The sequence below is a fragment of the Neoarius graeffei genome, chromosome 15 (assembly GCF_027579695.1).
Source record: "Neoarius graeffei isolate fNeoGra1 chromosome 15, fNeoGra1.pri, whole genome shotgun sequence".
NCBI lineage: Eukaryota > Metazoa > Chordata > Actinopteri > Siluriformes > Ariidae > Neoarius > Neoarius graeffei.
Genome location: NC_083583.1, coordinates 29,233,397 through 29,259,167, shown reverse-complemented (window position 1 = coordinate 29,259,167; position 25,771 = coordinate 29,233,397). Strand labels below are relative to the sequence as shown.

At 39.2% G+C, this 25,771-nt stretch overlaps 1 protein-coding gene across 2 annotated transcripts in view; it reads right to left on the bottom strand.

Annotated features, from left to right (window-relative positions):
- cemip (cell migration inducing hyaluronidase 1) overlaps positions 1-25,771 on the bottom strand; it is a 365,428-nt gene that overhangs the window by 142,082 nt on the left and 197,575 nt on the right. For both annotated transcript variants that reach the window (XM_060941115.1, XM_060941116.1), the window contains exons 12-13: positions 10,889-11,058; positions 974-1,183 (exon numbers count right to left, since the gene is read on the bottom strand). In XM_060941115.1, the coding sequence (XP_060797098.1) occupies positions 974-1,183; positions 10,889-11,058 (380 nt within the window). The remainder of the gene's footprint in view (positions 1-973; positions 1,184-10,888; positions 11,059-25,771) is intronic.

Here is a 25,771-nt window from a genome sequence, read left to right as displayed (position 1 = left end):
TTACATATTCCAGAGTTGCCAGCTGATTAAGAATACCTACAGTATCTCATCCATAACTGGCATTCAGATTAAATGTTGATTTGTTTACCATCCCGGACCCTTGAACATCATGAACATCATAACTGACAACAGTTTCAGAAACTTTATCACCACTTCTTAATTAAGCACATTACCTCAATATTATGCACCTTCTGCTGAGCTGAAGAGGAACCTGCACATTCATTCATATCTGATCATTTTAATTCACAGACTGCTATTGCCTGGTGGGGGCTTTCACAGTGAGGTTCGACTATGAGCGCCAGGTTACAACAGTATCATTAGAGACCTCTTCTATTCAGAATGAGGAGTTCAGCCACTGTTGTCTACAGCGCACTATAAAGAAGGTGAATGAGGAAATAACAAAAAACTGTTTTTGAAATAACGCACCTGGATAACGGGCTGTAAGTGAGTGTTGTGCAAAGAGTGTGTGGTGAAACTTGTTAGGAAGGCAGCTGGGAGGCAACAGATGGCAGTGTGATTGTGCGGTAAATGGAGAAAATGTCAGGCCACACGGTGCTGCTTTTCCAACAAACCTAGTGTTTAGATTCTGGAGTCATATGCAGAACTAAGTGAACTCTTCAAACCTCTCTGGATCAGTAGGACTGGAACAACAAAACAGACCTGAAACCTTTCCACCTGTTGTTACATGCACTTTGTATTTGTGTATAATGAAATGAACGAAAAAACATGTCTAATTGATATGGCCGTGTCTCCTTCAGAGAGAATACAGAGGCCACTTAACCTTACAGGGAGTGATGGGTACAGAGGCCATGAACACAAGAATCTCCACAATATAGTTTTACTTATGCTAATTGCCTGATCTTAAATAATTATCTGATCGTTCGGATTCTGATGCTTTGACATGGGTTCAACTCATGGTCTCACTATTGGTCCTGTTAATAGACAGAGGAACAGAGAGAGTCATGTGACTCACCAGCAGGCCGTTGGAACCATGTATGGTGACACAGCGGGAGAAACTGTGATGGATGGACAGGTCCTTGACATAGGTGGGCGGGTCATAGCCTCCTCTCTCGTCCACATCTCCGTTCATGTGGAAGTGTACAGGGTAGTGACCCAGAGACTGTTGTCCCATGTGCATGAACTCCACCCCTTGGATGTGCACTGCTTTAAAACCATGCTCCACCTGAAATGGAGAGAAAATTGAAACTAGAAAATTAAGCTCTGAGAAAGTAATGTGTAAAGTAAGTAAGTATCCAAACCTCCAACACTGAGACTTCATAACACTACAATATTAAGCTACACAGGAAGTTTTTGTCCATTTTTAATGATTTAGGTCATGCTGTGACCTAAATCACATCAACAGGTCTGTGTGACAAAGATTTTTGGAGAGATCAGAGTTGGTACTTGGCGTAGGCTACATGAGCATCATCTAAAGGTCATTTTACTGACCTTTTAGCTTTTTAGCTCCATGCATTCAATAGCTGATAGTCAAACCAAACCCAGATCAAGTTAGTGTGTGGTATTGACAACCAGATTTACGAATGTTGCAGAAATGCAACATTTATAACACACACACACACACGCACACATATATAAACCACACTTCAGGGACTGTTCCAGGGTTTTGGGTTTTCTTTTCTTTTTCTTTGTTACACATATATCCTCAAAGGCTTGGTCCCCCCCAATTTGTAAAACAACCTTCGGTGTGAGAAAGGCGCTATATACTGTAAACTGAAATTATTATTATTATTATTATTATTATTATTATTATTATTATTATTTGTGCACCATAGAACACTCACCAAAGTTGTTGAAAACTTCTGTTGTTGAAGATATACATCCTAATTATTCTGATATCTGAGATTGCACTTGTTCACACATCCCTAGATACCAGCTCTAACTAATACTGAACTAATACTGTACGAGTCTTTTAAAAGAGTTTAGTGGAAATCAATTTAGAAGATGATGGATCATTTTATCTAAAAAGTTATTAAAGTTGCACTTGTGGTGAAAAGGGTGAGTGAATGTGCAACATTTGTCTAAAATAAAGGAGTAATTTAAAATATAGGATGTAATTTGAAGTTTTTTTGTTGTTGTTTTTTTAAAGGAAGCTTATGATCCAAGTTTCAGTCCTACTGTAATAAATCCTTGGAGAAAATAATGTATTACAACAAAACCATGGAAATAAAGAAGTTACCTACAACACTGAATCAAAAACTATGGGTCTGTGGGATGGCGTCTAATCCTTTAGTCTGGAGTAGAGTCTGGATAACTTTTTTTTTTTTTAGATCATGAAAGGAGAGGAATGGTTTTATCTTAATAATTTTCCTTACCTAAAAGAAGTTGCATTTTTCACTACAGAATTTATTTGCTTATCAAATCTGAGGTCTCACTTGAAAATGACACCAAGATTTTACACTTAAGCATTTTTATATATATATATATATATATATATATATATATATATATATATATATATATATATATATATATACACACACACACACACACACACACACACACACGTGCTTGAAAGCTTGTGAACCCTTTAGAATTTTCTATATTTCTGCATAAATATGACCTAAAACATCATCAGATTTTCACACAAGTCCTAAAAGTAGATAAAGAGAACCCAGTTAAATAACTAAGACAAAAATATTATACTTGGTCATTTACTTATTGAGGACAATGATCCATTATTACATATCTGTGAGTGGCAAAAGTATGTGAACCTCTGCTTTCAGTATCTGGTGTGACCCCCTTGTACAGCAATAACTGTAACTAAACGTTTCCGGTAACCGTTGATCAGTCCTGCACACCGGCTTGGAGGAATTTTAGCCCATTCCTCCGTACAGAACAGCTTCAACTCTGGGATGTTGGTGGGTTTCCTCACATGAACTGCTCGTTTCAGGTCCTTCCACAACATTTCGATTGGATTAAGGTCAGGACTTTGACTTGGCCATTCCAAAACATTAACTTTATTCTTCTTTAACCATTCTTTGGTAGAACGACTTGTGTGCTTCGGGTCGTTGTCTTGCTGCATGACCCACCTTCTCTTGAGATTCAGTTCATGGACAGATGTCCTGACATTTTCCTTGAGAATTCGCTGATATAATTCAGAATTCATTGTTCCATCAATGATGGCAAGCTGTCCTGGCCCAGATGCAGCAAAACAGGCCCAAACCATGATACTACCACCACCATGTTTCACAGATGGGATAAGGTTCTTTTGCTGGAATGCAGTGTTTTCCTTTCTTCAAACATAACACTTCTCATTTAAACCAAAAAGTTCTATTTTCATCTCATCTGTCTACAAAACATTTTTCCAAAAGCCTTCTGGCTTGTTCACGTGATCTTTAGCAAACTGCAGACGAGCAGCAATGTTCTTTTTGGAGAGCCGTGACTTTTCCCTTGCAACCCTGCCATGCACACCATTGTTGTTCAGTGTTCTCCTGATGGTGGACTCATGAACATTAACATTAGCTAATGTAAGACAGGCCTTCAGTTGCTTAGAAGTTACCGTGAGGACCTTTGTGACCTCGCTGACTATTACACACCTTGCTCTTGGAGTGATCTTTGTTGGTCGACCACTCCTGGGGAGGGTAACAATGGTCTTGAATTTCCTCCATTTGCACACAATCTGTCTGACTGTGGATTGGTGGAGTCCAAGCTCTTTAGAGATGGTTTTGTAACCTTTTCCAGCCTGATGAGCATCAACAACGCTTTTTCTGAGGTCCTCAGAAATCTCCTTTGTTCATGCCATGATACACTTCCACAAACGTGTTGTGAAGATCAGACTTTGATAGATACTGTACCTGTTCTTTAAATAAAACAGGGTGCCCACTCACACCTGATTGTCATCCCATTGATTGAAAACACCTGACTCTAATTTCACCTTCAAATTAACTTCTAATCCTAGATGTTCACATACTTTTGCCACTCACAGATATGCAATATTGAATCCTTTTCCTCAATAAATAAACGACCAAGTATAATATTTTTGTCTCATTTGTTTAACTGGGTTCTCTTTATCTACTTTTAGGACTTGCGTGAAAATCTGATGATGTTTTCGGTCATATTTATGCAGAAATATAGAAAATTCTAAAGGGTTCACAAACTTTCAAGCACCACTGTATATATATATATCCAAAGTTCCCAGAAATTTTTATACACCAATTGCGGTTGATGGATTTTGCTGGATCAAATAAAACGACCTCAGGTGTGCTTTCATGCACAGAAAGAAAATGACTATCCACTTTTTAATATCCTCCAAACATGAATATAGCTTCCTTGAGAAGCACGGATCATTGGGATTTAAAGGTAGACACAGCTGAAGAAAGAGCAAGCCAGAGAAGAGCCAGAGAGGAAAGGAGAGAGAGTGAGAGAGTGGTAGAAACAAGTGGTAGAAACAGGTGAACGAGAGAGAGAGAAAGAAAGAAATAATAAATGAGAGGGAGAGCAACAGAGATGTGAGAGAGAGTAGAGGGAGATGGAAAAGGAAAGAGAATGAGCGAAGAGGACAGACGGAGTGTAAAAGAGAAAGAGCAAGATTAGGATGTTCTGAGTAATAAGCAGAGAAAAAGGACAATGGGGCAGTGCAATAATAAAGGGAATAGAACAGAAATGTGCCTGCACTATTTGCATATTAAATAAAGCATACATGTATAAAATTGAGATCTGGGTCTTGTGTCAACCATTAAAAAGGGAAAAGTGACACTCGGGATCTCTCTGCTGGACAGAGGAATCAGAATACATGAAGTGACTCGATGGACGATGGATGAAATCTATGTTTCAGTTCTATTCCCAGGCCAAGGTAAACATCTGAACTACATCATGCAAGTTTCAACCCTCGATATAGTAGATCTACCGGTATACTACAAGTTAAAAATCTGGACATGCCCACTTTACCTTAACACCATGAAATAACACATAGGGTTTTATGCCTTTCTTATGACCAAGAAAAACTGTTAACCTTCTTGCTGTGAGGTGACAGTGCTAACCACTGCACCACCATGCCGCCTTAGTAAATAAGTCTTAGACACATTTTTAAATAAACATAATCCTATTATTCAAATATTAGGCTAATTATTTAAAATACAGATAACAATATTTTGTCTATTCATCACAGCCTTAGAGCTTTGCTATTCCTGAACTTTCCACTATCAGAGCACAATGGGTCCAAGCTCATCTCATCTCATTATCTCTAGCCGCTTTATCCTTCTACAGGGTCGCAGGCAAGCTGGAGCCTATCCCAGCTGACTACGGGTGAAAGGCGGGGTACACCCTGGACAAGTTGCCAGGTCATCACAGGGCTGACACATAGACACAGACAACCATTCACACTCACACCTACGGTCAATTTAGAGTCACCAGTTAACCTAACCTGCATGTCTTTGGACTGTGGGGGAAACCGGAGCACCCGGAGGAAACCCACGCGGACACGGGGAGAACATGCAAACTCCGCACAGAAAGGCCCTCGCCGGCCCCGGGGCTCGAACCCAGGACCTTCTTGCTGTGAGGCGACAGCGCTAACCACTACACCACCGTGCCGCCCCGGGTCCAAGCTTCTGTTATTTAATATAGATATTTAGCAGTGCCTAAAAGCAGAGCTCCTGATGAGTGTATGAGCAAAATATTTACAAGGGCACAAAATCAACCTGACTAGAATAATAATATTATAGCATATGAACCATCGAATTGTGTCATGTAGTGTATTTCATGTCAATAAATTGCTGCATTGTCTTGTAACAGTGATACCAATAATGAGATACATGTGTACGCCTTACACCGATACGGTTATAACACAGTGAATAACAATCAAACAATCAAATCAAATGAGATACACATCACAGTTATATTCCATATTTATTCCTTTCTTTGACACCGCATACCATGCTCCAGAAACAACACCATGACATTTACTATGGTGTGACTCTGCTGGGTGCCTGGTGGACAGCAGTGAACCAGTGCTTTCACTTTACATCATTACTATAGAGTTACCATCAAATACCAAACTTGATATGCGAAACAGTTATCTGGTTACATCTTTCACGTCCACATGCATTGGCGTGTGTAGTGGCATTAGGAGTAATTACCATGCACCTCTTCCTGATGAGAGTGCAATCACAGCACTTACATAAAAGGACTCTCGGTAACACACAGACTGTGCAAGGTATATACTCTGTCCCCTTGTATTTTGTATCACTTTTCTGATTTTGACCCTGTTTGTGTTTTTGGACGTTGTGAGTATTGTATTACCTCGGATATCCTGTCTGTGCCTCACTCGACCACTGCCTGTTTTTTGACTCTGCCTTTGTCCATGTTTTGGATCTGTTTGCTAGCGTGCTTTCAATAAAACTCTACCTGCACTTACATCCATCTACCGCCCTTACATGACAGAAACTGTCAACTGTCCAACAAACTAGTGGACTAATAAAACTGTTTTAATGAGTTTTATATGAAAGTGTCATGAATATTTTCCATAAAATGTGTTTGTAAATAATCCCATTTTTATTCATTTGTTATTTTTAAAAAGCAAATTAAAAAATCAGCGCTTGATAAAAACCCATCTTGCTTATGTAAATAAAAGATACAAATTTCATTGTCTGGTGGTCAAGTGTTTATGAGATATGTTGCTTTGCATTTACAATCAGGTACCCTGTGGTGATACACTTTCGTACGAACATTCTAAGGTCAAAGCCATCAAAAATCAGGTTGATGTATGGTCTTAAGTATGAGGCTCTGCTATAACCCTACTTGTTTTTGAGTTATTGAGGTTTGGATTAAATCCATTTACTTCAAATGACTGGACAAATAGGTCAATACCCATATAATAACTTTTATAACGGTGGGCTTCATGGGCCCCTGGGAGTTCCTGAACAGCACTTTGAAATCCACTAAGCTATAATAGAACATTCACACACCACTTTGTCCTTTTTATCTCTTTCCTCACTTGCTGCATTGTGATACCGTTTTTAATAACATTTTTAATGTGTCCTTGATAACTTGCCCCCACTGTTCCCTCTTGGTTGAATCCCTGCTGCCATCTTAATGGCTGCTCCATCGTGTTAATTAGCTAAACTGAAGTTTCTTGGATGATCAAAGAGTTTGTGAACATGACTATAAACTTCAGGAGCAGGAATTAACTAGAACCACTGTGAGCTGACTTCTCTTTCAGAACCGTGGACAAACCTGCTTATAACAAGGTGTTAACAGTAACGTAATCTCTCATTTCATCTCATCTCATTATCTGTAGCCGCTTTATCCTGTTCTACAGGGTCGCAGGCAAGCTGGAGCCTATCCCAGCTGACTACGGGCGAAAGCCGGGGTACACCCTGGACAAGTCGCCAGGTCATCACAGGGTGGACACACAGACACACACAACCATTCACACTCACATTCACACCTACGGTCAATTTAGAGTCACCAGTTAACCTAACCTGCATGTCTTTGGACTGTGGGGGAAACCGGAGCACCCGGAGGAAACCCACGCGGACACGGGGAGAACATGCAAACTCCGCACAGAAAGGCCCTCGCCGGCCACGGGGCTCAAACCCAGAACCTTCTTGCTGTGAGGCGACAGCGCTAACCACTACACCACCGTGCCGCCGTAACATAATATATTAGGTATTAAATTACACAACATTAAAAAAAAACCTAGACCATATGAACTGCTGTATTCAAGCTGGGGTCTATTTAGCCAGCTACTCTGTAGGTGGTAGCTGGTGTAACCGCATTACTTTATTCTAAGGGCTCGTCTGTGTGAATGATATGAATGAAATAGACTGCAAACTGGCAAATTGTGTGTGCTTCAGCAAGAGTGCTTTCTGTTAGAAAGATACACTTCCTGAAAGACTCTTCCCCTTGGGCTGCAAAAGCACACTTATGTTGGAAGTGTCACACATTTCCAAGGTGTGAGGGAAGTGGAAAACGGCACATTAAAGAGTACTGACGCACAGGAAGATATACAGACATGTACAGGGAAGTGTGTGTGTGTGTGTTTTCCTAGGTTGCATCTGACTTTGGAAAGCATCTGCTATCGGGAAAGCTTTTCTGCCTACTATAACAACCTGGTCAAAGACAAGACACAAAATATCATTTAGGTTATGTGCCCAAAGACAAAATTAATAGCAAGAGATGTGTTTTACGGTCTATGGTAAGGTATGGTAATATAAATATGCTTGCCAATCAATATGATTGCTGGTCAAGTATGAAAAAAAAAATTATTAAACCAGTCATGTAAATAACCTCCCAAAAAGTCCCTTGATGAATTTTATCCCCATTATTTGCGCTTTAATTAAAACCATTTCAATCTTTACATTATTTTAATTTAGGGAGACCTTGGCTTACTGCTTGAGGCGATCCTTGAGGGCTGCCAACTCTGAATAGTTCAGCTGATAAAAATTGTGCAACTATTAAAATGCTTCCAATGTAATAATTGGATAATTACAGGCACGCCATTTATAGCTAACAGGAAAACTGGAAAAGGGCCAAGAGATCAGTTTTCCTATAAAACAGAAAGAAATTGGCATTGACCTCATTTGACTGTCAGGACACAGGCTTATTCATGTGTGAAGCTTGTGAAAAAAAAATCCAATTTGTAGAACATTACAAAATAAATAAGTAAGTGTGCGCACGCCTGGCAGCTTTGGCATGGCTGCAACAAGAAGCCTCATTTAACAGCTAAAAACATGCAGCTTGCTTCCAAAACTCACTTGTGGTTGAGAATAATCATTGCTCCATGAACCAGAACATAACAGTCAGATATTCAGAAAAAAATATAGTTCCGAAAACGTTGGAATGTCAGGGACTTATGAGGGCGCGTGTGTGTGTGCGTGCGTCCGTGGATCCTCTGTATTGCTCTGATTACACCACTGTTATAAGCAAGCACTGCCTGGTCCAGCATGTATTACACAGTATCTAGAGACTGTAATGTTAAATTAGTCTGTCTCACAATATGTTGCTCAATTCCAATAAACCAGAATCGGTCTGCTAAGAGAGAAAATAAAAAAAAATTTTTCAAATGTTTCAAAAAAATTTTATATTATTTTAGATGTAAATATCCCAGAAACTACATAGTCTAGGCAAATGAAACTGAACAGGCTTAATGTTGAGCAATATAAGATTTATTCCTCAAAATTTGAACGAGAAATTCAAAGGTATGCGGATTCCGTGAACGAGTTCACAAATTTTCAATATTCGTGCCGCCTGAGACACGGCACTGACACACAAAACGCCTTTTCTTTTCCAGTGAATAGCATTTCTATACCTAAAAAGATAAAAACAAAAAACACTAAACATAAAATTTTGACCTGTTTCCACACATGCTGTTAAAATTTCAGGTCAATTGAAAGAGAATTGGCAAAGTTATTACACTGTGAAATGATATCAATTTTTTTGAAACACCCTGTATCTTTATTGTATAAGCTGCAGTTATTTACTACTACAGTTATTTGTTTGTTTGTTGTCATTTTACAATTAATTACAATTACAGCAAGGTAAATAGAAAAATCTATTAAATTCTGCTGCTACTTATACAAAAAATAAGTTCAACTGCATTATGATTCTCTGCTGAAAATTAAAACCAATTATTTCTAATAACATTAATGTATATTATTTTAATTAACTACCACATAATTCACATGATTATTATGACTAGGATCCTTTCATGACCTGTTAGTGATGCGTAGCCTTAAAAAATTCCCTATATAATATATTCATTTGAATGTTTGCCTTCTCATTTCAATATTCATCTATTATAATATTCTTATAACGTTTTTAAAGACGTACTGCACATTTAAATGTGTTATTTGAGCAGTAAACTAAATGATATGACACTACTGTAATGAAACACATCAATTCTGGTGCGTTCATCCCGAACCTTTGCAAGGCCGATGCTGATGCAGAGTCGACAGTTTGGTACTTTTTCGCATTTTTTAAAGTTATGCAGTGGGTAGAGTTAGGCTCAGAGCTGGGGGTGAAGTTACACTTTAGTTGTCTCTAGTGTCGTATAGTAATAAATAAAGGAAAAAGATAATTTCTTTGTCAGTTTGGATTTTCTGTCCCCTGATTATTTATTTTGTGCTTATCTTAAAAGGAGGTAGTCAAGGCACAACAGTAAAACTCCTGTCCTGAGGGCTCTATACAAGAAAAATCTGCCAACATCAGAACCCTGAATTGCAGTCAATGGATGCAACCATCTGATTATTATTAATGCAGCCTTAATCATTTGAATGTGCTGCCCAGCATTTCAAGTAAAACATGAACTGAGTCCGAATGCAGATAAATAATGCGGTTTTAAACCGAAGTTGCCACCTGTGAGGAGAACCTGAAGAGAGATTTCCATCCAACCGCTTGTGCTGACCGACTTTCTTTCCATAAAGTGCCAACTCTTTACTACTGTTGACTTGTCCAGTAGCCTACTTTCAGCAGGCCTCATTACCTTTAGGTCATTAGCAGGTGGAGTTGTGACCTAGTTGCGCTATGTAACAGTGTTTGTCTTTTTTTTTTTCAACCCACAAGGAAAAGCAACCTTCCTAGTGACAGCTAAGGTGAGGAGGGAACAGGAGCAGCAAGATATAGAGCAATTACTGCAAAAACCAGCTGCCTCTGTGACCCTTACACACACACACACACACACACACACACACACACACACACACACACACACTCACTCTGACAGCATCTCCAAGCAGCCCAGTTTTGGCACAGGAGTTGTTCTGGCCGACATGTGTGACAGCACACTAACATCTAGCTTTAGCTGCCATCTTCACAGACCCTCACTTCCTAAACTGAAGTGTACTTTTCTTTTTTTTTTTCCCACCCCAAACATGTCAAGTGTTCGAACAAAAGCAGAAAGAATACAAGGTGTTGTGTAAGAATGTCATACCTTGAGGTGACCCCCGAAAGTGTCAAAGCTGAAGAACTTGCAGGATTCAGAGCGATAGCAGGAAGCCTCCATTTCCCCTTGGATAAGTATGTTACGGCTCAGGAGACCCACCTCTGCCCGCATGTCCACTCCATCCACTATCTCACCCATGTGCAGGAACACAGGTTTACCTACACACACACACACACACACACACACACACACACACACACACACACACAGAGCTGTTATACACTGACTTTGTGTATTAGATATTAACCCTTTCTGTTCAGCTCAATTTCATTTGACCTTTCTCTGACCTTGACCCTGTTTTAATCAATTTCAAGTTCATCTGCTGTTTATATCACAGTTCTGTATAAATCTGATGAATATTCAACCTCTCCTACTTGAGATATTAAAAACGTGTTCTGTGAAAGTTCAATATTGAAAGTTCAGTATTTAAACGCTCTATGGCCCAAATGAATAGCCAACATGTTATTGCACACATTTACAACTAAGAACAGGCGTAGCTGAATCTGCTGAGTGTGATTGTCAAGATACTGTAGGCTGAGATAAAGAACTTTGGTGCACACAATTTTTGTGAGCTACAGAGACGCACACTGCTGACTGAGACACACACGTAGACAGACACGTACATCCATTTGCTCTGCAGTTGTACAGTGTAATCAATCATCTGGCGATGCTCGCTGTCCTGTGTCTCCCAGCCATCCGCCAGGATGAGACGTGGGTGACACCTCATAACCATTAAAACTTAAAATCTGTCTCTCGCTCTCTTTCTGTGTATGTATGACACCTGCTGCCAAACAGAGTCTTCACACAGAGTGATATAATCTGACAGCAGAACTCTGGTATAAGGTGTGTTTGTGGGCGAATGTGAATGAAAGACAGAGGAAACAAGAGACATAAGCCAAATATGAAAGTGAAATATTGAAGAATGGTACATGCAGAGCTCATGGACATTTCTATGCCTCAAATTGGAGCGAGAGGCAGAGGGTATGAATGAATCTGAGATCTAGAAAGAGAAGGAGAGAGAATACTGCGGGTTTGGCTGGGTTAAAGGTACAAGAATGTCATGGCTTGGCAGAAAGTGGGAAGATGCAGTGAGAATATATGTAGCATCACTTCATTGGGTATATTTAACAGTTATTCCACAAAATCGAGTCATACATGAGCTGATAGCCGACGAGGCGTGCTATAAGCCATGTACGACAAGATTGAGTGGAATAACTGTTTTATTCTATCCACATTCACTGGATTTTGAGAAATAGAGCATTTTTATTTTTATTTTGCTAATTCGATAAACAAAAGCTTTATACAAAACGTCTGACAAAATCATTTCCGCTTAAAATGTAAACAGACCGGCAGTAGCAATTTGTGAAAAAAATGTTCTAATAATAATTCTTGAAAAATAAAGATATGTTCTTACCATGAAATACTTTTATTCCATATTTTGTTGCTTTTTGTTTTGTTTTTGTATTTTTGGGGGGTTTTGAGTAGAATTTTTATTTCGTCCTCGGGTGGTTCAGCAACACGCTCCGCCATTTTCTTCTCCTTTAGGGTTTTTTTGGTGGTTGGCAAACCAACTTAAAAGGTGCATTACCACCACTGACTGGGCTGGTGTATGGAAAAGGAGATATGGGGAAGGGCATACTCTTTTAGCTATTTCTGTTTCTTTTAAATACTTGATAACAAAGTGATATATCTGACTTGATGCGCTCCACCATTTTGTTCGTCTCTACTCACGGTTTATGAGCTGATAGCCTAGTAGTAGTCAATCAGAGCATGCGATTGCTCATATCCAGTGAATGTGGACAGAACAATTTTAGAGAGAGAGAGAGAGAGAGAGAGAGAGAGAGAGAGAGAGAGAGAGAGACAAAGACAGATAGATAGATAGATAGATAGATAGATAGATAGATAGATAGATAGATAGATAGATAGATAGATAGATAGATAGATAGATCGATCACATAGCAGGCAATAAAGTTGCTCAATGAAACAAAAACAAACATACACCTCAGGTCTTAATCAGTCAAATGGGCTCAGTTTAGCACTTAGTTTTTTTTGTTTGTTTGTTTGTTTGTTTGTTTTTTCCCCCTATTTGAGCTTCTACTTCATTTTATTATTTTATTTCTACTATTGTTTAATTCTTATTATATTTTTTCCCATTTATTTTATGTAATTTTATTCTCTATTGTTTACTGTTTTGCTTTTACTTCTGTAAAGCACATTGAACTGCCACTGTGTATGAAATGTGCTATATAAATAAACTTGCCTTGCCTCAATTATTTCACTTTAGCATCCAATAAAGTTAATCAATCATCAAGAAGAAACAAAACAATAAATCTGACATTTGCTGTAGCCTTCTCATCCTACACAGTGCAGTTAGCACTATCGCTATGTGTGTGTTTGAACATGGATGAGCCACAAGACCGCAATCCTTTCAGATGGAGCAATTTTACCTCAGTAAAACATTTCAATATGCTAAAGCAAGCAAACCTATTATATGGCCAAAAGTTTGTTGACACCTGACCATCACACTCATGTGTTGCTCTTCTTGATACTGTTTCTACAAACTTGGAAGCATACAATTGTACAGGATGTCTTTGTAGGTTGTAGCATTACATTTTCCCTTCAGTGGGACTTAAAAAAAAAAAAACATGTTCCAGCATGTTCACAAAGCACATACGTACAGGTGTGATTGTTATGTGTCCACAATCTTTTAGCCATATAGTGTCCTCATATAAAATGAGGTGCCTCCTTTGCCTCACTAGATGGCATGGATTCGATCTAATATGAAAATGTTGAGGAAAGCCTCACAAATGTAACTAAATTAGCCTGTTTTCTTTGTGAATACCAAGTTAGACTAGCAAACATGTAGCTAACATAACTGGTTAAGCAACAAGTCAAATTCTAGCTAATGGTGGTTATATGAAGAAAATCATCTTACAAGTTACGTACTTTCACTTGAATCCTTTTTTTTTTTTACTGGATCGGTATCTATACTTTTACTTAAGTACAATTTTTCAGTATTTTATTCACCTTTGATTGTGATACAATGCTAACATTTTCTCAGTCTGGCTGAAATCAGGTCAGTTCAGTTAGCCATCACTGCTACTGTACATGGAAGTACAGTGTAATTTTAGTCATAGAGGCATTTTTCTTACTAAAACATTTGAATAATACTGACAGTTTTGTCTCATTTCTAAGCTGTCACCCTGCCTTTAATTTGTCTGTAAAAATGACTTAACAGATACATGCTAGTTAGCCTCCGTTATTAGCTAGCTCATGCTCAGCTTTTGTATTTCCCAGTTGCCTAGCAACAGCGTTCGTACTATGTTAACCACGGGAATGACAAGTGGAATGTGTTCATCATGTGAAATGATGAGCAATCGTTGTTTGGATACTCGAAACAACGTTTGGTTTCACAGCTCTGGCTATGTTACTGTCAGTTAGTTAACGCTCAGGTGGCTAATGCAAGTGCTGATAGACACAGGCCACCACACAATGAATGATATTTCACCAGCCATTGTCTGGTGTACCTGTATACGGAACCTTTCACCCAGGCGTTAGTGCAAACACAGTCTCTCTCTCTCTCTCTCTCTCTCTCTCTCTCTCTCTCTCACACACACACACACACACACACACACACACACACACTGCAATACCTTCGTGAGATCTTTTAGACTTGACAAACCCAAAAATCATAAAGTCATAATAAATAATGCTATCTTAGTAGGAAAGCTCAGTTGCCACTGTACATACATGTGCACCAACACACTCCCACTGTAATGCCCAGCCAAAATCAGGTGATACGGACACAGTGTGGAAATTTTTGTTAATTTTGAACGTTAGCTCACCAAGTTCATACTGCATACAACTAATCAGTGTATATGTCTGTGTATGCTAATGTCCTTTCCAGTACACATACTGTACATACATACACATATAATAAGTATATACATAATTAACACATCATTACCCACAAACCCATCTACACACATATACAGAATATACGCACAAATGCAGTACGTACATACATACATACATACATACATACATAACCATATGACACCTAAACACACACACACACACACACACACACACACTCTCTCTCTCTCTCTAGCTACCGTAGAACTACAATGATATTTGCATGTAACACACGTGTGTATGTGTGTATGACAAAAACAGTGCATCAGAGAAACAGATGCTGCTGCTCTTTCTGCCTGCCTGAAAACACAGTGTGTAAAATGAGTTGCTTTGGGCTCACTCCGCACCGTCTAATGACTCGTTATGACGTCCATGTTTTTAAAATGAGACAAAAGGAAAAAACACAATACAATGCTCTCAGGCATAACACAAAGCTCGAGTTGTCCCCCCCCCCCCCCCCCCCAATCACTCACAGACACATAAATCCTCGACGGCATAAATCCATATCGCGCACCCACATCTCGACAGGGAGGCAGACACATAATGAACAACACAGCGTAGGTGCCGGGTGTCAATCATGTCTTCTTAATCTACTTGGCATCTCTTACATACAACATGAGCCACACAATGTGATGTGCCCTCATCCCAAGATATATTACAGCATTCAGATAATGAGGGTGGGACCTTTGAACTTTGCTGCCAAGAAAAGATTAAGTATGTAGGCACAGGTGAGTGTCCGTGTGGATGTTTGTGCAAGTCAGGATGCATGCGACCCAAGTCGTTAGGCTTTTCGCATGCCTGAGACATCATTAAAGCACCTAAGAAGGACAAGACCCCTACACACCAATACAGAACACAACTCTATGCTGATGAGCTATACAGAATATAGATGATTGGTATTTCAAGTAAATGAACAATCCTTATGTTTAATGAGTCTGTGTGACCTATGGGCTCTCAGTCTGAGGAATGTAAGGGGCTCATTACACACTCTTCAGCTCACATCATCTGGGTTTCTAATGAAAGGTCTGAGAAGAAGTAGCAAATACTGCAGAGATTTTTACACACACACACACACACACACACACACACACACACACACACACACACACACACACACACTTGTGCCTAAAGTTTCTCAACAGTCCCCTGCACTGTGAATGACAATGAAAAGTATTTTTATTATATCTGGGTGGAAAAAAAAAAGTCAGTGAGACTTAAGTTCAGAATGTGAACCAGTATATCTTGGGTTGAAGGGTTTTTATTTTATTATTATTAATTTTTTAAAGTCAGCATTCAGTAACTGACACTGAAGGGCTTTTTGTATATTAACAACACTGATCGTGAATGAACAACACAAAGTAGGCTTTTAAGAATTTTAACTTTTTCTGACCATTAAGAGATCAAATCTGGTGGAAAATGATACAAATTTGTATTCATCCGTACAAAAAGTAAGATTATGCATGTGAAGGCTGCCAGTTGTCCAGCTGGGTGCTACCTGGGAAAACATGACAACCAGCAGACAACTCAGAAACCCCAATTAGTGGCATGAGGAGAAAAACTTTGCTGCCATGGGAAAGCAGGCTAAATTAAAATTATTTTGAACCCGTGCCTAATTTTTCTTGTCGATCTGAGTCCATCATGGCGTTAACGCAAACAGATATATCATAAACGGATTACAAATAAACAGGTCTCATATCAAAGCCAGCTTTCATTCACCTGCATTAGACTGGCACAGACAGCAACAGCAAGTGCTTCTAATTCCAGTCTTCAGAGCCAGGAATAGACCTGATGAGGTTTTAATGTAATTGCCAGCGTGAGCATGTGTGTGCTGTTTAGCAGTGATGAATCACGATGGGGAAGAATAAGAGGAGGCGTGAGCCTTCTGTGCTCTCAAAATAGAGACACAGCAGGCAGAGGTGCAAGAACTCTCATGGAACTCGAGAAAAATTCAGAGGTCAGGAAGGAGAGACACAATGCAAGGAGACGGAGTTTTGAGATCTTACAGGATTCTACCCAAATGTCTGGTCAAATCTATATAAAAATACTAAAAGGGTGTTTCTATTAACATAATGAATATTCTGAACTGGAGGAACAAGATGATGTCATCAAAAGAGAACTAGATTATACCTTTTTAGGATAAAACTAAATGCCATTGGGGTGGTACCCTTAAGGTCATGTCTTGTTCTTTTAATATTGGTGAAAGTAACATACTATCAAAACTCATTAATGTATATTTAACAGTTATTCCACAAAATCGAGTCGTACATGAGCTGATAGCCGACGAGGCATGGAGCACCAAGTTGGCTATAAGTCATGTGTGACGAAATTGAGTGGAATAACTATTTTGTTCTATCCATATTCACTGGATTTTGAGAAACAGAGCATGTTTATTTTTATTTTTTGCAAATTCGATAAATAAAAACTTTATACAAAACGTCCGACAAAATCAATTCCGCTTAGAATGTAAACAAACTGTCGAAATGACAGTAGCAATTTGTGAAAAATGCGATAATAATTCTTGAAAAATAAAAAACATATGTTCTTACCATCAAATACTTTTATTCCATATTTTGTTGTGCTTTGTTTTGTATTTTTTGGGGCTCTGTTTTTGAGTAGTGATTTTAATATCGTCCTCAGTTGGTTCAGCAACACGCTCTGCCCTTTTTTTTCTCTCTTTTTTTTGTGGTTGGCAAACCAACTTAAGGTGCATTACCGCCACAAACTGGGCTGGAGTGTGGAACAGGAGATGGGGGGGACTATATTCTTTTAGCAATTTGTTTCTTTTAAATACTTGATAAAGCCACCATTTTGTTTTTCTCTACTCACGGTATATGAGCTGATATCCTAGTAGTAGAGGAGCCAATCAGAGCATGCTCATATCCAGTGAATATGGATAGAATAAAACTGAATATTAAGGTCCACGTGAGGATACACTTATTTTACTTGTAAAAAAAAAAAAAAAAACCTGTACCATACTGTTTCTGACAGGGTGTATCCCAAACACTATGGTTTGAAAAACAGATTTGCAGTAGTTCTCAGTCCAACAAATCAAAAAGTAACCACTGTTAAAGAAATAAAGGTGGCTGTCAGTGCACAGTGTGATTCCATACCATATCAGAAAGAAGAGTTGGCGGAAAATGATAATTGCAAACTATTTATAGCGAGCTAACACCCTGCTAGCTAAGAGGTGAATCGCCTGTAAACAAGATAGCATACACGATTAAGAAGAAAAAGAACAACTTTATTTTATCACATGTACAATTAAGCACAGTGAAATTCCTGTCTGCATTTAACCCATCTGAAGCAGTGAATGCACACATGTGCGCAATGAGCACACACACCTACCCAGAGCAGTGGGCAGCCATGCTACAGCGCCTGGGGAGCAGTTGGGTGCCTCGTTCAAGGGCACCTCAGCCCAAGGCCACCCCATTTTAAACTAACCGCACGTCTCTGAACTGTGGGGGAAACCGGAGCACTCTGAGGACACCCACACAGACATGGGGAGAACATGGAAACTCCACACAGAAAAGCCCTCGTCGGCCACTGGGCTTGAACCCAGAACCTTCTTGCTGTGAGGTGACCGTGCTAACCACTACACCATTGTGCTGCATTTAATCAACGCAATGATGGAAAGCACAAGGAAACTACACAAATATGACCTTTGCCTGTTTGGGTATCCACACAGTGTCTTTTTCTTCAATTTTTACAAATAACCTAGCTGTCATAGCCTTAGAACATATACTGTCTACTTCAGCTAGAACTATAGTCAGAGCTAACGTTCTAGATAATCAACACCTTCAAATTCAAGAATTCAAAATCAGACAAACTATCCAAAAGACTTTAGAAGTGGATTGCACTGGCTCGAGCATTCTTATACACTACGGTTTGAGACAGACGATCTCATTTATCCCAAAAGCGCCACTCTTCTCTTTATCCGCATTCCAGCTTCTCTACTACACACAAAACCTTTGTGTGGGTTTCTCTTTTTTCCCCAAAAAAATCTTGGTGTTTCCATTTAGTTTTTCACACAGACAAATATACAATGTTTTCAGGTTGTTCCAAAAACTGACGGATGGAAAGTACACCAGAGTGATAAGATGGACTCAGCCCCAAACAAGCCAAGACATGTAAACAGAGAACACAGGGTGTGAGGGTGTCTTCTCTATTATCCCTAAGATGCCAAGCAAGTCTTGAGAGTGCTTTTAGTAAAATGGCCACTATTTGGACACTGCATCCTCTGTCCTGCAGGTGGAAAAGAGGCACCTTAAGCTGTGACTTGTACAGAGAGGCTGAAAGCATTCTTTCCCCTTGGCCTAAAAGCTTCTCCTCCTTTGCTAAAGGAACACATCTTGCTCATTTCTTCCCACTAGTTAGTGTGCACTCCCTGCATCCAAAGAATTCAAATCCCTCAGACGCTCTAGCCACTTCTAATCAAATTACAAACTAATGATACCAATAAATTCTTTCCACTTTCCATCATCAGTGATCCTGTCCTGATTCATGTTGAGATTATTCATCTTTTTTTCTTTTTTTTTGGTTAAGACATTTTTCACTTTCCCATTTGTTTCCGGTTTCCCACAGACATGCTTTTCAAGGCAAATTGAAATGCGCCTCTGGAGGCGAAATAAGCAATTTTGTCCCATGAAAACCAAAGACGTGTAAGGTTTTGATGTGAAGAGCATCACTGAAGATCTGAGGCTGTGAATGTCAGGTACTGAATTGCTTGGAGAAACATGTGTCTTTACATAAAGAATAAGTGCAAGGAATGTCAAGGGTAGCAAGCACTGGAAAAAAAAAATGTGACAAAGCGCTCTGCTGCATGCATGAGCTCACAGACGCCCTTGATTGGCTAGTGTCACTCTGAATCCATCCATCCATCCATCCATCCATCCATCCATCCATCCATTTTCTTCCGCTTATCCGAAGTTGGGTCACAGTGGCAGCAGGCTATCTGATATGACGTTAACTGGCAGGCGCACTTTCTGCCTGTTTTTTTTTCTCTGAGCGGTTGTTGTTGTTTTTTTTTTTTCACTAGACGGTTGTTTTTACTACCGTACCTGTCTTTGGAGATGATATACCTATAGCCTACTTGGCCTCTGATTTGATTAAATAAAATTCGACAAAAATGAAGAATGACACTCCTCGATGATGACTACAGCTTTAATAACAAAGATGAAAGAACCATGGGGTGATAATAAGCCCTACCGGTAAAAATATTCTAAAAGCAAACTGATTAATGCATCAGTAATAGGCTACTAATATAATTATAATAATAATATAGGCTATTAGTAATAACGATAGTGATAGTATTAAAGATAGTAGTAGATATTTAAAATAATCAGACTAGGCTACTTACAGGGCAAAGGGCACGTTATCACTGCTCAGCTGTTTGTTTATTAAATAAACAATGCAGTCGCGCAGTAACCACGCGCCGCTTATCAGATAGAATCACAGATTCTATGGATAGAATAACCCTTCAAAAAAGTGCGACTTGTAGTCCGGTGCGACGTATATATGTTTTTTTCGTCTTCATAATGCATTTTTTGGCTGATGCGACTTAAACTCCGGAGCGACGTATAGTCCGGAAAATACGGTATATAATCTCTCCAGTATGTTCTGGGTCTACCCTGAGGTCTCCTCCCAGTTGGACGTGCCCGGAAAACCTCCAAAGGAAGGCGCCCAGGAGGCATCCTAATCAGATGCCCGAACCACCTCAGCTGACTCCTTTTGGCATGAAGGAGCAGTGGCTCGACTCCGAGATCCCTCTGGATGTCTGGGCTCCTCACCCTATCTCTAAGGGTGAGCCCAGCCACCCTATGGAGAAAGCTCATTTCAGCTGCTTGTATCTGCAATCTCGTCCTTTTGGTCACTACCCAAAGCTCATGACCATACAGTAGGTGAGGGTTGGAATGTAGATTGGTAAATCGAAAGCTTTGCCTTCTGGCTCAGCTCCCTCTTCACCAAGATGGACCGGTACAACACCCACATTACTGCTGACGCCACCCCAATCCATCTCACGCTCCATTTTACCATCACTCATGAACAAGACCATGAGGTACTTGAACTCCTTCATCTGGGGCAGCAACTCACTCCCAATCCGGAGGGAGCACTCCACCTTTTTCTGGCAGAGAATGATGGGAGAAAGTGTAAGAACATCCTTCCCACCCAGAGAGCACGGCCAATTTTTGCTTTCATGACTCTCAATCATGGATGGCTGTTACTCTTAAGCTGTAACTAAGTTTTCGCACAGGGTAAGGTCTTCAGAATGTAGGGGTTTGTGATTTCTCTGTAACTTCAGTTGCATTATAAAGAAAAGTAATCAACACCTTCTGACCAATCAGAATTGAGAATTTAATAGCACTTAACCTTAAATACATTTAACCTAAGTCCTTAATACATAATTAAGCCCAAACTGATTGACTGATACATTAGACTCTGTTGGTTCCTACTAGTTACAGTAACCAGTATAGTCCAGGAACATGGCCATAATTTAAAATTCATGTACTCACACATCTTAAATTAAACGATCCTGTTAGCGACCAAAAGGCTATGAGTTCAGATTCTAGGAAGAATTCTCAGGCTCTTAACTTTGAATAAGAGTCTGCAAAATGAACAAGCGTAAATATAACCATACATGCACAAGTCATTTAGTAACAATGGCTGAATGGAAAAAATAATTGATGTTTATGAACTGAACTGATGTTTATTCCTGAATTTATGAACATGAGTCAGACATAGCAGAAAGTACAGGTTCCTTAATCTCCTGTTTCCAGCTCAGGCTTGCACAATTACTCCCTCTCAGTCTGGAGGAAAATAAATTGAAGCTGATGTGTGAGAAAAAAGGAAGAGATGCCAGAAATGTTTCAGCACTGATGGCAAAGCAATTTGGCAGGTGGAATTTGTCAGCAGCTCTGAGTCATTGTGCATCTATACACTTGGATAAAAAAATACAAGAAGCATAGTTTGGGTTCGAAAAAAACAACAAGATCGTGAAAGGCAGGTAAAAGGAGAGGGGTGGTTTCAATCCAAGAGCCTTGAGGCCTGAGCAATTATCGGTGTTGTTTTACCAGTGCTTCTTCGTCATGACAGCTGATCTCGGGTTGATGACAGCGGTCGCGTGTTTGTTTTCCGTGGTTTTGAAAGCCAAAGAATTCTAATCTGCCCTGAAGATAGAATAAACACGAGCACTTGGAAGCTCTTGCCAGTGTGAAAGAAATATGCAGCAACGCCCGTGAGACTGGAGGTCAGGAGCAATCAGAGACACGCAGGTCTCAACAGAATTAGTAAGAGTCCGTGTGTGTGTTTCCATGTAAATTGTTGACATAAAACAAGGAGGACCACAGTCAGTAACTGGAACTTCTTAAGATATCATGTCCATTCAAGCCAAGGGATACCTAAACGATATGCCTGTAGTCTATCCACATTCACTGGATATGAGCAATCGTGTGCTCTGATTGGCTACTCTATTACTAGACTATCAGCTCATATACCATGAGTAGAGAAAAACAAAATGGCAGAGCATTTTGTTGAGCCAACCGAGAACGAAAAACTCTACTTGAAAACAAAGCCCCCAAGAATACAAAAAAAGCAACAAAATATGGAATGAAAGTACGGTATTTGATGGTAAGAACATATCTTTTTTTATTTTTCAATAATAATTATTATTATAGCATTTTTCACAAATTGCTACTGTTATTTCACCGGTTTGTTTACATTCTTCATTTTCAAGCATTAAAATTTGTTGAATTTTTTTTTTACACTGGTTCAAAAGTTCAAAGAAGTTTGAAAATTACATAACTGAAATGTCCAAGGAAGAATGAAATAAATGTCTAAAGCTGTTCAACACCTTGGCATGACAGTAAGACGGTACTTTCTACAAAAAAACAACACTAAAGTCAATTCATGCAGCCAACGATAGGTTTTTAAGAAGTCTGCTGAAGCGGAAATTATTTTGTCGGATGTTTTATACAAAGTTTTCATTTATCGAATTTGCAAAAAGTAAAAATAAGAATGCTCTGTTTCTTAAAATCCAGCGAATGTACAGTGGTGCTTGAAAGTTTGTGAACCCTTTAGAATTTCCTATATTTCTGCATAAATATAACCTAAACATCATCAGATTTTCACACAAGTCCTAAAAGTAGATAAAGAGAACCCAGTTAAACAACTAAAACAAAAATATTATACTTGGTCATTTACTTATTAAGGACAATGATCCATTATTACATATCTGTGAGTGGCAAAAGTATGTGAACCTTTGCTTTCAGTATCTGGTGTGACCCCCTTGTGCAGCAATAACTGTAACTAAACGTTTCCGGTAATCGTTGATCAGTCCTGCACACCGGCTTAGAGGAATTTTAGCCCATTCCTCTGTACAGAACAGCTTCAACTCTGGGATGTTGGTGGGTTTCCTCACATGAACTGCTCGCTTCAGGGCCTTCCACAACATTTCCATTGGATTAAGGTCAGGACTTTGACTTGGCCATTCCAAAACATTAACTTTATTCTTCTTTAACCATTCTTTGGTAGAACGACTTGTGTGCTTCGGGTCGTTGTCTTGCTGCATGACCCACCTTCTCTTGAGATTCAGATCATGGACAGATGTCCTGACATTTTCCTTTAGAATTCGCTGGTATAATTCAGAATTCATTGTTCCATCAATGATGGCAAGCCATCCTGGCCCAGATGCAGCAAAACAGGCCCAAACCATGATACTACCACCATCATGTTTCACAGATGGAATAAGGTTCTTTTGCTGGAATGCAGTGTTTTCCTTTCTTCAAACATAACACTTCTCATTTAAACCAAAAAGTTCTATTTTCATCTCATCCGTCTACAAAACATTTTCCAAAAGCCTTCTGGCTTGTTCACATGATCTTTAGCAAACTGCAGACGAGCAGCAATGCTCTTTTTGGAGAGCCGTGACTTTCCCCTTGCAACCCTGCCATGCACACCATTGTTGTTCAGTGTTCTCCTGATGGTGGACTCATGAACATTAACATTAGCTAATGTAAGAGAGGCCTTCAGTTACTTAGAAGTTACCCTGAGGACCTTTGTGACCTCGCTGACTATTACACGCCTTGCTCTTGGAGTGATCTTTGTTGGTCGACCACTCCTGGGGAGGGTAACAATGGTCTTGAATTTCCTCCATTTGCATACAATCTGTCTGACTGTGGATTGGTGGAGTCCAAACTCTTTAGAGATGGTTTTGTAACCTTTTCCAGCCTGATGAGCATCAACAACGCTTTTTCTGAGGTCCTCAGAAATCTCCTTTGTTCATGCCATGATACACTTCTACAAACGTGTTGTGAAGATCAGACTTTGATAGATACTGTACCTGTTCTTTAAATAAAACAGGGTGCCCACTTACACCTGATTGTCATCCCATTGATTGAAAACACCTGACTAATTTCACCTTCAAATTAACTTCTAATCCTAGATGTTCACATATTTTTGCCACTCACAGATATGCAATATTGAATCCTTTTCCTCAATAAATAAATGACCAAGTATAATATTTTTGTCTCATTTGTTTAACTGGGTTCTCTTTATCTACTTTTAGGACTTGTGTGAAAATCTGATGATGTTTTCGGTCATATTTATGCAGAAATATAGAAAATTCTAAAGGGTTCACAAACTTTCAAGCACCACTGTAGATAAAATAAAACAAATTATTCCACTCAATTTCATCGTACTGGATTATAGCCAACTGGGTACTACGTGCCTCATCGGCCATCAGCTCATGTATGACTCGATTTCGTGGAATAACTGATAAATATTACAAGTGACCCTCTCTTCAAAGGTCTCAGTGTAGCAGTAATACCAATAAGCAGACCAGTTAAGTAAAGTAAAGCAAAAAAGTAAGCAAATTCACGACTAGCTATCCATTTTTTTGACTGAGTTACCCGGTAAGGCTAATGTAATTAAAGGGAACAGAATGTAAAATTCAACTTATTTATCAAATTGCATTTTTGAATTCATGAAAATTAGCTTGTTAATCACTGAACTGAATACATTTACATTCTTGCTATGCTTGCGGACTACAAGCTATTTTGCTTGCAAAACTAAATTCATAGGAGTCATTACTCATAGTTGGCTGACACCACATAGCTTAGATAGCAAATCTCCTGCAATATTATGGAATAGAGGAGAAAACTGACAGGCCTATACCGCCTCAGACACATAAGAAATTTCTGAAACTCAAGGCACAGCCAACTTCAATTCCAGAATGAGTGTGTACTTATAATCCTCAGAGTATTCATGCATGTGGGTATTTCATCTCTATGAATCATAAATATTAAAAGAATACTGATCTCCTAAATCTCAAAGCAAACTGTATCTGTTCTAATTCAGTGCCTCTCATTAAATTTGGACATAAACCTGGCTCGACTCAGTCAGTAAATATGTGTTTGGAATTCTCTCAGACAGATTAAGATTTGATTCGTAAGTTTGTCTATAAAGTGTTTTTTTTTTAAAGAATTTTAACAAAGCAGCACACAAAGCACTGCCTGCTGCCCTCATCCTGTTAGCTTTGTGTGCCATGGGGATTAAATTAGAGAGTAGCACTTTGTTTCACAGTCCTCTAAAATTCAGGGATTAACCAAGTAAGTACCAGTTGAAAAGCACAGTAGGTTCACTTACCTACAATGAAATATACTTCAGGTGTTATGTAAAAAATGAATGTACAGTATAAATAAAACTGTATAGTACTGGGTATTTATGTGTGAGTGTGGTTCATCCATCCATCCATTACCGCTTATCCTGTGCAGGGTCGTGGGCAAGCTGGAGCCTATCCCAGCTGACTATGGCATACATGTCAACCTATACAGAATGTCCGTATTTTATACGGATTTGATTCGATAAATGTAGTATACGGGCGTATAAATAAAGTTATATGGATTCTTTAAAAAAACGTCAATATTTATTTAGAGCTATAATCAATTCCCACGATGATAAAAG